The 14,199-nt window shown below is 40.1% G+C and overlaps 1 protein-coding gene and 1 non-coding gene across 2 annotated transcripts; both read left to right on the top strand.

Annotated features, from left to right (window-relative positions):
• The first annotated feature begins 31 nt into the window (after positions 1-31).
• Positions 32-3,049, top strand: yipf6 (Yip1 domain family, member 6). The gene is made up of 2 exons (XM_026152830.1): positions 32-1,140; positions 1,866-3,049. Exons 1-2 carry the CDS (start codon positions 802-804, stop codon positions 2,211-2,213), a joined length of 687 nt encoding a protein of 228 aa, XP_026008615.1. The 5' UTR covers positions 32-801; the 3' UTR covers positions 2,214-3,049.
• A 6,477-nt stretch (positions 3,050-9,526) lies between these two features.
• On the top strand, positions 9,527-9,613 carry trnay-gua (transfer RNA tyrosine (anticodon GUA)). Its single transcript is given in 2 exon segments — positions 9,527-9,563; positions 9,578-9,613. It is a non-coding gene; the product is annotated as a tRNA-Tyr (tRNA).
• The last annotated feature ends 4,586 nt before the right edge of the window (positions 9,614-14,199 follow it).

Genomic DNA, 14,199 nt, shown 5'->3' with positions numbered 1-14,199 from the left:
CAAATCCTGCACTGTATCTGGAAAAGGTGGGGTCATCTTAAAATTTAATTTAATTTATTGAATAGAGAAACTATTACTGAATAGAGCAAACCGTGTTATTTGCAAGTTTTTGACTCTTAATCGGGAGTTTTTATTTGTTCAGTCATTTGTTACATGGTTTAGCTTTAAAATATCCACATTTATGAATAAAATATCTCCCTAATAACAACACAGTACTGATAACAGACTCCAAATTTAGATTTGCAATACATATCCATAAATTTAATTAGAGTGACTGCTAAATGTGGTAACCGAATCCCTCTGGACTGTAGCCAGCTACACATGTCATTCCAGCTTTCCCCGACTCACAATAGAAAAACAAGTGATCCAGACTTCTCATTTTCACAGATTATACACGTGTTCCCATCTAGATTACATTTTCATTTTAGGAATTCATTTATTCGGTACATCTCCTTTATGACTTTGGACTTTACTTCTTTTACTTTAGGATGAATGGGAAGTGAATATATCTATTCTTCGTATAAATTTAATTTCCTCACTGTTTTGTTTAACGATAGCTGGTGGAACTGACGCAGGTGAACCTGAACGTACCACACGGATATCCAGCGTCTGCCGGAAGTAAACAATCCTCAGCTGACGTGGAGCATACGCCGTCAGTCCAAGTCACAGAACAGGATTTAAACTCACCAGTAACTGCTGCTCTGTCTGCTTTTTTTTCTTTTAAATAAGTTAAATGAAGTTTTCTGACTAATCTCCCAGAAGCTCTGACGACGTTTTCACAAAGCTTCTCAGCGAGGTAAGATGGCGGCATCGGAGGAGGCCAGCAGACCGTTCGCCGGGCTGTCAGACGTTTCCATCGCGGAGGACATCCCGGTGGAAGGGGACATCTCGGTGCCCGTCGGCCCGTCTAGAAGAGATGATGAATTCTCCACTCTGGACGAACCGGTTAAGGACACCATCATGAGGGACCTGCGGGCGGTGGGGAACAAGTTCATCCACGTCCTCTACCCGAAGCGGAGCTCGGCTCTGCTGCGGGACTGGGACCTGTGGGGCCCGCTGCTGCTTTGCGTCACGCTGGCTCTGCTGCTGCAGGGCGGTGCGGCCGACCACGAGGACCAGGGAGGACCGCAGTTCGCTGAGGTTAGAGGGTTCATCATCTCTGGATCCAACAGTTCAAACTTTACTGCGTATCCCTCCATGAATTAATGAGCCGTTTCAACCACATTTATAAAGTTATTAGTGAGTTCTGCTCATTACTACTAATATCGAACAGTAACATACACTGTGTCGCATGAAAATTCTTAAAAGTATTATTAGCTAAATGTAAATCGTAGCTTATTCATGACAGGATTACAGATCGAGAGCTTCTGAGAGGAGGTGAATCACAGTGTCCGTGTGTCAGGGACTAAAATGAAGGGAGAACACATATAAAAGGGGAAAAGTGCGGTGTTTTTCCTATTATGTGTAAGATTGTGCCAAAAGTGCAATAGCTTAGAGCAGGGGAGTCAAACATAAGGCTCAGGGTCCAAAATTGGCCCAGCAAAGACTCCAGTCCAGCCCACTGGACGTCTTTGGAAAATGTGAATTGAATTAGCAAAATAATTCTACTTTATAATTACAGGAAAGTCTGGGCATTGAGCTCCAGGATTTATTTCTGTAATTTTAAACGTTTATTTCTTACAATTTAGGCCCAAAGAATTGTTGCGTTCATTTACCACAGCACCATTTCTTTACTATGTAGAACAGCTGAGACGCACTTCTCAAATATATTGAGATACCTCAGGGATTAAATGTGCAGTTTTTCTGTATTTTAAGTAAATGCCTCTGCTGACTCCCTGCTAACAAAAACATATTGTTCTTCCCAGGTCTTCGTCATCGTGTGGTTTGGCTCCATCATCATCACCCTCAACTCCAAGCTGCTGGGTGGCACCATCTCTTTCTTCCAGAGCCTGTGCGTGTTGGGATATTGCATCATGCCTCTTACAGTGGCCATGGTAGTGTGTAGGATTGTCCTGGTCATCAGCTCCGGGAGGGTCGTATTCGCAGTGCGGCTGGCGGTGGTCACGGCGTCCTTCGGCTGGTCGACTTTCGCGTCCACAGCCTTCCTCGCCGACAGCCAGCCTCCCAACCGCAAGGCACTGGTGGTGTACCCGGTGTTCCTCTTCTACTTTGTGATTGCGTGGATGATCTTGACATACTCGCCGCAACAGTAGGCGAAGGTTTTCTTGGAACGTCCACAACCGTAGACAGATACAGAATCTGCCTTTGAACAAAGATGAATAACTACTGAACTGACTGTGAGCAATTCTGAAACCGCATTTAGACATGAAGGACACCAAATTTAGGACTCTTTCTGGAGTAGTGGGGAATGTTGGGCTGCAGAGTGGAAAAGCTGATGAATATGTTCTTATTTTTCCAGTTTGTCTCGCTGATGTGTTTATGTTGTGTAAAAAGAAAAAACGTGTATGTGGAAATACTTCATGGATGTTTGGACTACCAGGGCTACAATGGTTATTTTTCTTTCTCTCTTGATCTCTCTGGGTGTGATCGAAATCTCCTGTCTTAAGAACATGGACAGCACACATTTTCACACTGAATTAATTTTTAACAACATTTAGCTGATCTGATTATGCAGCTTGACTAATTTCTTCTTTTATTTTATTTTTGTATTTTGTTGGGTTTTGTCTCAGCGGACAGTGGAGAGTTGACATGGAGGATTATAGGTAGACTGGTTTGAGCTTTTTGTGTGTTTTTTCCATCAATGTTTCCTCTTTGAAACCGTACAAAGCAAACCATAAAAATGCCAGATCCGGCTTTATTACTGACAGTTACAGTGAGTTAAGGATACAGTTGAGTAAAAGTGACAGACAGGGGTTTATCAGCTATAAATAAAGAAACTATATGATAGAATCTCTGCCCACCTCTTAGATTTTTTTTTAGTAGTAAGCAGGTATTTCCTGTGAAACAGGCATGATGATAAGTGTGGAAGACCATGTATGCCAATAGAAAAGAAGTTGTTGTAAAATAATAAAATAATTAATTTACTTGACTCAAATAATTCAAGTAAAAAATTTAAAGAAATTGTAAAAGAGAAAAATATAACCATTCGAAATGTAGAGAATCATTATTTCATCAATTTTTTCTTAAAATATGTTTTTAATCAGATTTTATCTCTTTAATAAAAATATCAAATTCAAAATCATCAGGCAAACAAACTTAAAAAGAAACAACAACCCTGAATTTTTAACATTTTCTGTGTGATATTTCATACAACATGTGAAATAGACTTTTAAATCATAATTTAGTTTTTTTAATTTTGTACTCTGGATTTAAAATTTAAGATAGAGATTAGGTCAGGTCACAGGTGCAGAAGTCTAAGGAGAGATGACAAGCTCACTTTCTTCCCAACCATCTGCCAGCTCCTACGATGGAATACTTCGGCGCTCCCTAATTAGCTGAGAGATTTGCTCTCTTCAGCGTGTCGTGTGTCCTGGGGTATCCTCCTGGTCGGACGTACCATAAACAGCTCACCTAGTCAGGTCCATAAATGACCTCAAGTGGCTCATTTTGATGTGGAGGAGCGGTGGCTCTACTCTGAACCGCAGGCCTCACTCACCCAACCTTGAAATGAGATGAAGAATAAAAAAATAACCTGTTAAAAAAGAATAATAGGCTAAACATTTTCCAAGTTACATTTTTAATCTAAATGATGTGATAAAGAGACAAATGTAAAAAAGTTAGATGAAAAGTTGTACATTTATGTTATTTTGGAGGGAGTTAACTTTTCCATTTGACTTTTAATTCTTCAGTTGGACTTTGTTTGATCTTAGAATTTGGATTTTGTTTTTTTAAAGGTAAAAAAAAAAATTTGAGTAAAGAAATTAACTTAAAGGTTGAGCTAATAGCAACAATAAGAAAGTTGGTATTTGGGTTGGTTTGGTCAGCTGGGATCAAGTAAGTCACATCTGTGGGAGAACTAGCAGTGAAAGAGAAGAGAGAATTGTATTAGATTTACACACCTGACCAACTGCTTCTTCATTCATAAGCGTTTTGTTGCAGCATATTGATGATGGGTCATAGATGGAAAATGTAAGACCACAATGTACTGCAGCTGTATTTTTTGGGGGTTGAACGGGCAAGGTAGGAAATTAGTAACTGAAACTAAGTTAATAAGAAACAAAACAATGATTGTGTCTTTAAATTTATATAAACACAATCTCACCCTTTTCATTTATGTGACCAGTCAGTAGACGAAGGACTGTCCTTTAGGAATGTGGGTTCATTTTTTCCTCGTTAATTATGTTTAAGTTTTAATCAATAAAATAAATATAAAAAACAACTGTTTAACTGACCTGATGTCAGTTAATGTTTCACAATGAACATTTTTTGAAAAGTACCATTACCTTATGCTTCCATGTGTTTTACTCGCGGACAAAAAAAGACTTCCTACGTCAGGTGTCTACACACATTTTCCATCACAACGAAAGGAAAAATAACTGGTTTTACAAACATGCAGGCAACTTATGACAGTAAGAGAGCACACACACTGCATATGTTGGTCTATTTTGGTATTAGTGACATAGACTGATTAAAAGAGACACAAAATTAAAAAACCCCAACACATTTTGCATCTCTCCGTGATCGTTTTATTTCCATCTAGCTGCATAAAGATATGAAACACTGGTAAGAAAACTATTTCAAGGCTGCTCTGCACTGACCACTCCTCATCTCCATTCCCCCAAATTCTCAGAGAAAGAAAAAAAAGACATGATAATTTCATTTCGATAAAATAAGCACCAAGACGACAACAAACTGGGGAATTGAAAGGAGATTTAAGTTGCCGAAAGACGCTGTGTTGAAAAGCTGACAGCAGGTTTCTTGAGTAATGACCCTGCATCAGTGTGGAAAAGCCTACAGGACTACAGGAAACCATCCCCCTCCAGCCAAGAACTTGTTCTAATGCACTTTTAAAAGGGACACATTCCTGCCCTTGTCCACACACTACCCCACCTCAGGTAAGAATACGCCTCTGTTAAACTTGATTTAGACTTCTACAGGAAACGTATGTCCTCACTTACGACATAACCAAAAACTCCTCTAACCCTACACCGCAACCATTTGGATCATTTCAGGCTGCATTGACCCGACATGTAGCTACATTTCTGTGGAGGTGCACTTCAGGCTACGTGGAAGGTTACATCATAGGTTTAAAAGAAGTTTCTGGTTATGGTGCAAGGTATGGCGTAGATTTCCCACTGAAGCATAGACCAAGCATTACCCTTCCTCCTGAAACTCAGCCTGCATACGTAACAAGTGAAGTAGTAGTGAAGTGACACAAAATCAGGAAAGCATCATGCCCAGAGAGAGTTTTGCCATTTCATTTTAAAGTCTGTTGTAACAAAAGGTGTTACAGACCCAGTACAACACACACACACACACACACACACACACACACACACACACACACACACACACACACACACACACACACACAGCCTGTGTTTGCAGGGAAGTGATGGTTTATTTTTCAGTGTGATTACACCACAAAAACTCCTACTCTTGCTCATGACAACGTTCCAGCTGTCGCGTCCCCACTGAAATAGGGAGAGCATGATTAGCAAATAGCTCCCAGATGCCCTACCAGCCTCCCTGTCACTCCCCCCCCCCCCCCCCCCCCCCCCTCTGCAGCGGAGCCACAAACCTCACCCCTCCACATCTGTGTTGACCCGCTGGCTTCTATCTAGACTTTTCAACCCTGTCAAACGCCATCATGCCTTCAAAGGTCCACCTAAATTCCAATCCCCAAAAAACACATCCATCATAGCATTAAATAACTACAGGCTTGTATCACTGACATTTGTAGTCATGCAGGCGTATGAACATCTGGCGCTGATCCATCTGAGGAGCATCACAGGACACGACCTGGATCGACCGGTATTTGGTTACCAGGCAAACAGATGGGGGACTTATGATTCTTTGTTAAATGAAGCAGGTAGATACACTGTAACCACCCTGCTGTTGATTTCTTCTGTGCATTTCAAGATACTTTTTCACCAGTTTTTTAATTTATCAGTGAGCAAATAACAATCATCACCTCAGTATAATAATACTCATAGCCTTAATATAAGGACTAGTAATCAGAAAGTAGAGGGAGTTTAATGAAACCATCACTACTGACCTGAGAGAAAGTGCACCTGTAAAAATTTGAGGGACGAATGTTGCTTGCAAAGAAAAAAAAGTGAGCCCAACAGAGAGTGGGAGTCCAGGAGGGAGCTTTGAATTGATGAAATGAATGTTTGTGACGCCAATACATGAATTCTGAACTTATGAATATGGTGGAAACAAACTAGGGAGAAAGTTGTGATGTGAATGTGCTTTAATTATTAAGGACATGTTACATGTAAAATAGGGACAACATTTATTAATTTGTAAACAAAAATAACATCTTTTCCACAGTACTGTTCCTCATCTGCAGTACTGTGGGGTCCAAATGACGTTTGCTACCAAAGCAAACAGGCTCCAAGTGACTAAATACAACAAAATAATTAGAATGTATCCATATACATTCATTCACAGGCTGAAATGCTTCTGATATATGGGGTTGTAATGATGAGGAGGAGGAGGAAGGACGCTGTTTCTTATAACAGCAGTATATTCAGAATTTTGCCTCTTCCCTGCATCTCCTGCTTTACCTTGTAAAACCTCTGAATGACTGAAATTTGATGATGACCCTCTCTTCTCCTCTAACAGCTTACCTGTGGTCTCATTAAATATGGACGGCACTCTTAGACATCCTGCAATAATTTCATAGTGTTCTGATGAGAGTGGGGCAATGTCAGTGTGTAAGTCTGCCAAAGCTACTTTTACGCATTCCCTGAGGTCATGAACACGTCGGCGCATTATGCTATGTGCTGTTCTAGCATGTATCCACCTCTTGAATTAGCTTCAATGCTAGCTGGCCCATTTGCTCCAGCACTTGTGTCAGCCTCCTCTATAAAAGTAGCCAACAAAAAATGATTATTTCCAGTATCATTGCAGCAGCAACCTAAACAACATGGTGTTGTGTAGAATATTATAATAAAAAAGTAAAGTGATGTTTCCAGTGGAAAGTGCTCTTGAAATAACCCACTGTCTTCCTACAGTTTGCCCAGATGTCAGGCAACAGAGTTATATAGTCAGGAGCCCTTTTTAATGTGTCAATTTAAACTTTGCGCCACACAATTTGTGCCACGCACATCAGTCACAAGGCATTAAAAGTGTGTGTAATACCCCATTCTGACACAAGTGCTGCTTCTACTTTTGCTAAATTTTCAGCAGCATTTGCTGCAGGGAAAACAGAATGCAAAGAGCTGCTTGCGTGTATAAAATGGCACGTCACAGCTAGATACGTATCAGTGTTGATAGGGGTCCACATATCTGATGAACTAACTGCAGATGCCTTGGACACAATGACCATGGCTTTCTCTTTGGATGTGTGTCCTGAAAACCATAGTTTTCAGAGAAAATGGGGAAAATCCACGTCATTCTTCTCCCCTGATGAGGAAAGAAAAAGGCAATATTCAGTTACAGATGTCCCTAATTAAGTCACATTTTAAACATAAATTAATGGTGTCTAATACAAACGAACTGTGCAATTTTATGTTTGTATTAGAGATGGCACGATACCACTTTTTTATGTCCGATACCGATACCGATATCATAAATTTGGATATCTGCCGATACCGATATGAATCCGATATAGTGTTTTTTAATCAACAAAACTGTTTTTTAAAATATCTTGCTGCATTTTGCAAGTCTGCAAGTTCATACTCAAGTTTAAAACAACAACTACACTAAAGCTATTCTGTTATACCTGTATACAAAAAAAATATTTCATAGTTCAGCAATACTGATCAATCTAATAAACTTAGACCTACACCATCCTCCCTATTCTGGTATTTTAAAGAGTACTTAGCGTAAATATTAAGCAACCTAACTAATAGGGTTCCAACTCCCAGCAACAACAAAAATAAATAAATAAAAAATAGGGAACCACCCCTCACGCTCCACCTCATGATGCTTAATCGACGTAATCAACCTTAATTTGATGCAGTGTGAAAAAAAATGCACAGAAATCAATTATTTTTCAAGAAATATTAAATAGATTCAACATCTTTCTTCAACAAAATTGCAGACTGCACAGATGGTACCTTCCCAAAGTAAAAAGTACTATAGCTTACTAGGGTATATATATTAGACTTAATAGTCACTATATACAGTAATTGACTTCTATTCATTTTACATCAAATTAAAACTTTGGGTGTCAGATAATTATTTATTAAAAGCTCGACATTTTAAATGAGAATAAGAAAGAAAAGTATGTCTTTGTGCCCCCTTTTCCCAGTTAATGCCCTATCGGCCCCCCTGGCTAAACTTTGCTAGATCCGCCCCTGCACAGTTACCAGCGTCAGCTACGTAGAAAAAGATCCTGGAGTAGAAAGTAATATTAAATAAATTGTAACAACAGCTGATCAAGCTTAAACGTGCTGCTGTTGTTCAGCCGCTGGTTTCCTCTGTCTGGTGCAAAGTGGACCAAAAACAAACAAGAGAGACGGACTCACGACAGAAAAGCCGATCAGCTGATCATTTAAGCAGTTTCACGATTGAAGTAGCAGCCGGAGAGCGAGAGGCAGTCGCTCGTTAAGCTTAACGTGGGAATGCTTTACAAACATTCAGAGATGGACTTACACACGTGCTTTACTTCTCTCCGGATAACTTTGTCGGAGATGAAATGCCAGGTTGCTAGCGAAGCTCCAAATGCTATCCAGACCACCGACAGGTCCTGCATGCCACAGCCGCTCTATCACGTGACGCATACTGCTCCGACTGCTAACGTTCTGAGGTGAGTTACGGTGTGTTGCAAGTTTTGTGAGGTGCTTTCGTGATATTTAATGGATCGGATTACATTTTTTATTTTTCTCCGATATCCGATCCAGTAATTTAGGTCAGTATCGGACCGATACCGATACGTAATATCGGATCGGTCCATCTCTAGTTTGTATACAGTCTTATCACTGCGTCCTAAACGGCTTACCTGGATTTTTGAATCCAAGTTCTTTTGAACACAACAGACACTTCGCCTTTTAATATACCAGAAATTGGAAGAAATAAATAACAACACGGGATCCGCTGTGTACTTTATACTTTATTACTTAGTTTAATTACTAATAAATGACCTTATTACACAATACCTTATCAGGCGAGATCAGTTCAAAATCTCCCCAGAGAGGGGGAAATCTCCGCTTTCTTGCTGGTTTCATCACACAAAAGATTTGCCAAGAAAAGAGAAGCCTGTGAACCACTTCCTGAATCAGTCACGTGGTCATCACCACAAACCTCAAACGTGCTGGAGGAAAAAGGAAACATCATTAGCTAAAGACGAGCAGTCAGGTGAAGGCCGGCGTTCATTAGCCAAACCACACGCATGGATAACTTCACCCTGACTGAACCCATCAGCCTGTCCTGCGTGAGGCTAAACATCAACGTGCCTTCGATAGCTCAGTTGGTAGAGCGGAGGACTGTAGAGGCAGTAGCTGAAATCCTTAGGTCGCTGGTTCAAATCCGGCTCGAAGGACATACTTTTACACTAAATTGTCAAGAAGGCTATCAGTCATTGTAGTCTAAGGAGCTTTCAAAGAAAAGCGTCTGGACATCTTTAAGCTTCCTTCAAGACATTTCACCTCTCATCTGAGAAGCTTCTTCAGTTCTAAGAGCAACTGGTGGAGATTTTAAGCCCTATGGGAGTGTCCCACCAGAGACTGAATTTTATGATGTCAGACAAAGTTGGAAGTCTGTTTGAAGTTCAAACATTAGCTGTACTTCATTGACTGTACTGACCTGAAGCATGTTCGCTTCTAATAATTGTTTACAAATAGAGAGTCATCAGGCCTCCCAGGTCACTAACTAATAACTGTTACTGCACTTATTGTGAATATTATGCATTATGCTGGACTCGGAGTGTTAAAAACAGCTTGAAATTCTCATGAGTTGTTTGCAAAAGAAAAATTACCATCATAATGCGGCTACCCCTTCGGCGCCAGCTGTGGGCTCAAGGCCGGAGCTCAAGGCTGGAGCCGAACAACAACTCCCTGATAACGACTGTGTTGAGTCTGTTCCTTCCCATTCCCTACAAGGCCACCTGGGTTGGCTGGAAGACTGTTTACTTAGCCTGGCAGGGCGAAGGACACTGTCTCAGCTGAACTATGGACACGCACACACATACATATACTGATAAGCACTCACCGACGCATCACCCTCCCTATCCAACGCCACCTCCAATGCTTACCTCCCCCATGATGTAGACATCGGGTCAGCTGGAGGCGCAGTCGAAAGATTGCAGCGGTCCCAGATCAGATGTACACACTGGAACTCTTTCCCATGTTGCTTGTCTGTGTTTATTGTGTTATGGTGTGTTGATACCTGTGCATTCCTGTATTATCCTTTTGTGTTCCACATTTCAATGTTTTTTTTCCTCGCTACCTGGCCTGACCTGTCTCCCCAATGTGATGTTTGTATTGTATGTACGGTCGGCAAGGTCTGTCATCTCGGTTGTGGGCAAAAGACCTGCAACTGACAAATAAAGGCTATCTCTCATCTCTCTCTCTTCTTCAGATTCTGTGCAGATTGCACTATTAAAGATCTGCAAACAGCAACATGTTTCTGCCTCTCTCCACACTTTTAAGGAGAGCAACACTAAAATAAATAGAAGCATACACTTCGACAATCCTGTATTAACGCCTGCATTAACACAGAATTTTAAAAAAGATAAATTACTGAGAGGACTGTAAATATTCTCACAGTATTCTCGGCTGACACTCACAAACTGTAAGCCAGCTGTTCCAGTGGGTTTTTTTGTTTGGTTTTTTTACTGAGTTTATTTCAAATGTTCAGGTTTCAAATCAGTCTGAATGATTCTTAATGATGTATTGTTCACAAATCTAGCCTACATGTGCACTACTCTATACAGCTTAACAACAAGTACTAATCTGTCAAACATTAAGGCAGCTGATGAAAATACTGGTGATAATGCCTCTTTCTGTTTTGCTCTGGTTTCCTGCAGGTGACTACAATGCAGCACAACTGAACCTGAATGGAAACCTGCAGCATTATCTCATCTTTGTAGTTCTCATAATACACTGAATAAATTCTAAATATTATAATGAATAATCCATGAAAGGGAAGAAACTTCTGGATCCAAGAATCCAGACCTAGCTGGGTCTGGCTGCTTGGCCTCACGCGTTTTTCCCCAAGGTGAATATAGCTGTTGATACAAAAGCAAACAAACAAAAAAAACTAAAACAAACGCCATATAACTATATATACGGCATAACAATTTCAAAGGACATATCAGACATTGGACAAAAAATAAAGGACTACATAGACATCATAAATGAAATTCCTTGATAAAAACTTTCCAGATTGTGATGTTGAGCGACTTTAATTCGGTTATTGAATTTCCGACCACATTCATTTTTTTGGGCCTGTTTCCATAAAATAAAGATTTTTTTCCCCCTAAATACAACATTCAACATACAAATACAACATTATGAGGACTAAAGCTCTGCTTGCAGATCAGTTTCCAGTATACCTGTTGAAACGAAATGATAATAATAATTTATAGAAGTCTTTTTTTTTTTAGCAAGACTATAGCACTTGAAACTCAGGTTTCCGGTACGGATCCGTACCGGAAACCCGATCGGTACCCCGCATGCGCAAATCTTACGTTACTTCCTCTCTTTGCCAACATTGCGACATTCAATATATTTGAATGATACGGTTAGCGCCCGGGGGAGAGAAAGATGGCGGAATAAGCGGTTGTACAATCTGCGGGTCTGATTAAGAAACGTGATTTTGATGTCCTGTAAAATACTTTACTGACAAACTGTTACTCCAAAGGAAGTAGAACGCAAGCGAAACCCCCTGGAAGTTACTTTGACAGACCTTCAGGCAGACACAAAGATAAACTTAGAGCGATAAAAATGGCTAACCCCAAGCTAACAGGTAGCCTCTCCGACCATGATTACAACCTTGCTGCTATGCGGGAAGCATGTGAGGATGAAGATATAGAAGAGATGGAACTTCAGAAAGAGATCGGAAGACCCATAGGTGACCACACTCCGTTACCAAGTCCCAATCCCAAAAAAATGAAAAGCAAAATAACTGAGAAGCAGGTGAGCATCGAGAATGTATATGAAGTTTTACTTGGCTTCACAAAGAGATGCGAGGAAAGGTTTGATTCGCTTGAAAAGAAGTTGGAAGCCTTCGAACAACGCATTGAAGTAAATACACAGGCGACCCAAAAAAACAGAGAGGAAATTGACAAGCTGACGACGAAGGTGGAGTCGCTGATGAAGGAAAACAAAGAATTAAAGGAGAGCTGTCGGGAGAGTGCACGTTACCGCAGAAGATGGGACCTCAGAATTTTGGGTCTGACAGAGAAGGACAACGAGAATACACGTGAAACAGTGATCGGCATTCTAACAAGAGTGGTTCCTGTATCAGTGGAAAAACTGCAGCTCATGGTTGATACAGTACACCGACTGGGGAAGAAAGACAATGCAGTGAGCAACAAGGTGCCAAGACCAATCATCATACAGTTCAGCATGAGGACGGCAAGGGATGAAGTATGGAGGAAATCCAAAGAGGCCAGGGTCTGCAAAGAACTGAACATAAAATTTAAAGAAGACTTCTCCAAAGAAGACCGTGAAGCTCGGATCAAGCTGTGGCCCAAGGTGCAGGAAGCTCGAAACAACGGCAAAAGAGCATTCCTAAAGGAGGGTTATGCAATAATAGACGGTAAAAGGATCGATCTGTGAGATGCACTTGAAGAAGTCACTACAAGTTAACCATAAAATGTGGGTATGTATGTGTGTATATATATGTTTATATATACATATCTGTTAAAAATACACAAATAAAAAATAGGAGAGGGTCAAAAAGCAAAGTCGTAGTTAAATGTGAGCTATACAGAGCTAAAATTGCCGCATATATAAAGGGGTAGTACTGTGATAGGGTCGGAGTACTGTTATGATTACATAGGTAGGACACTAGGCTTATTCCTGCTTCAAGCACTTTTTTTTCTTCTAGTAAGTGCCAAGGAAGCCGTTACTGTTCTTGTTTTGTATTTTGTTCCTGCGTTTTTTGTTTTTGTTTTTTCTTTATCTTATAGATGGCTGTTCTATTAAGTTCCTTAAATGTTCGAGGCTTAAAAAACAATGTCAAACGTAAGGCCATGTTCTTATTCTGCAAGGAAATTAAGGCAAACATTTTGTTTTTACAAGAAACACATTCTGGTAAGGAAGAGGAAACATTTTGGAAACATCAATGGGGAGATAGTATTCTTTATTCACATGGTACTACTCACTCAGCAGGAGTTATGATCTTATTCAACAAATTTGCAGGGAGAGTTATTGATCATAAAAGCGACGGAATGGGGCATTGGATCATGGTGTTGGTAGAAGTCTGTGAACAGAAAATTATTCTTATTAACGTGTATGGATACAATAACAGGTCGCTAAATAGAAATATGATGTCTAACTTAAGTAAATTAATTGCAAAGTGGAGTACTACATATGGTTCTACCCAGGTGATAACTGGAGGCGATTTTAACCTGGCTCCTAACTCATGGCTTGACAGACAACCACAAAGAGGAAATCAACCAGAACACGATAGCATTACTTGTGACTTTTGTACGACAACCAATATGATCGATTATTGGAGGATGACAAACCCAAATACGAAGAAATATACTTGGTTTAGTCCATCAAATAAAAACGTATGTTCAAGATTAGATTATTGGCTTGTCTCCCAAACAGTATCATCATATGTTACGAAATGTGAGACCCAGTCAACCCCACTTACTGATCATTGTCTGATAAGTCTCTTATTATCTCTACGTAAACAACAAAGATCTGACAACATATGGAAATTTAACAATAGTTTATTACAAAACGAAGACTTCTGTAAACAAGTTAAAGAACTTAAATCAGAAATTAACAATATGAGCATGACTAATGTCAGTAAATGGGAATGGTTTAAATATAATGTGAAACAATTAGCTATAGAAACGGGAAAGAAAGTGTCTGCCCTACGCGTATGTGAACAGAAAAATCTAATTGAACAAATTCATTTATTATGTGGTAAACCCTGTATGACTGCGGA

Source organism: Astatotilapia calliptera, chromosome 19 (genome assembly GCF_900246225.1).
Source record: "Astatotilapia calliptera chromosome 19, fAstCal1.2, whole genome shotgun sequence".
Taxonomy (NCBI): domain Eukaryota; kingdom Metazoa; phylum Chordata; class Actinopteri; order Cichliformes; family Cichlidae; genus Astatotilapia; species Astatotilapia calliptera.
This window is presented reverse-complemented; position numbering and strand designations above follow the sequence as displayed.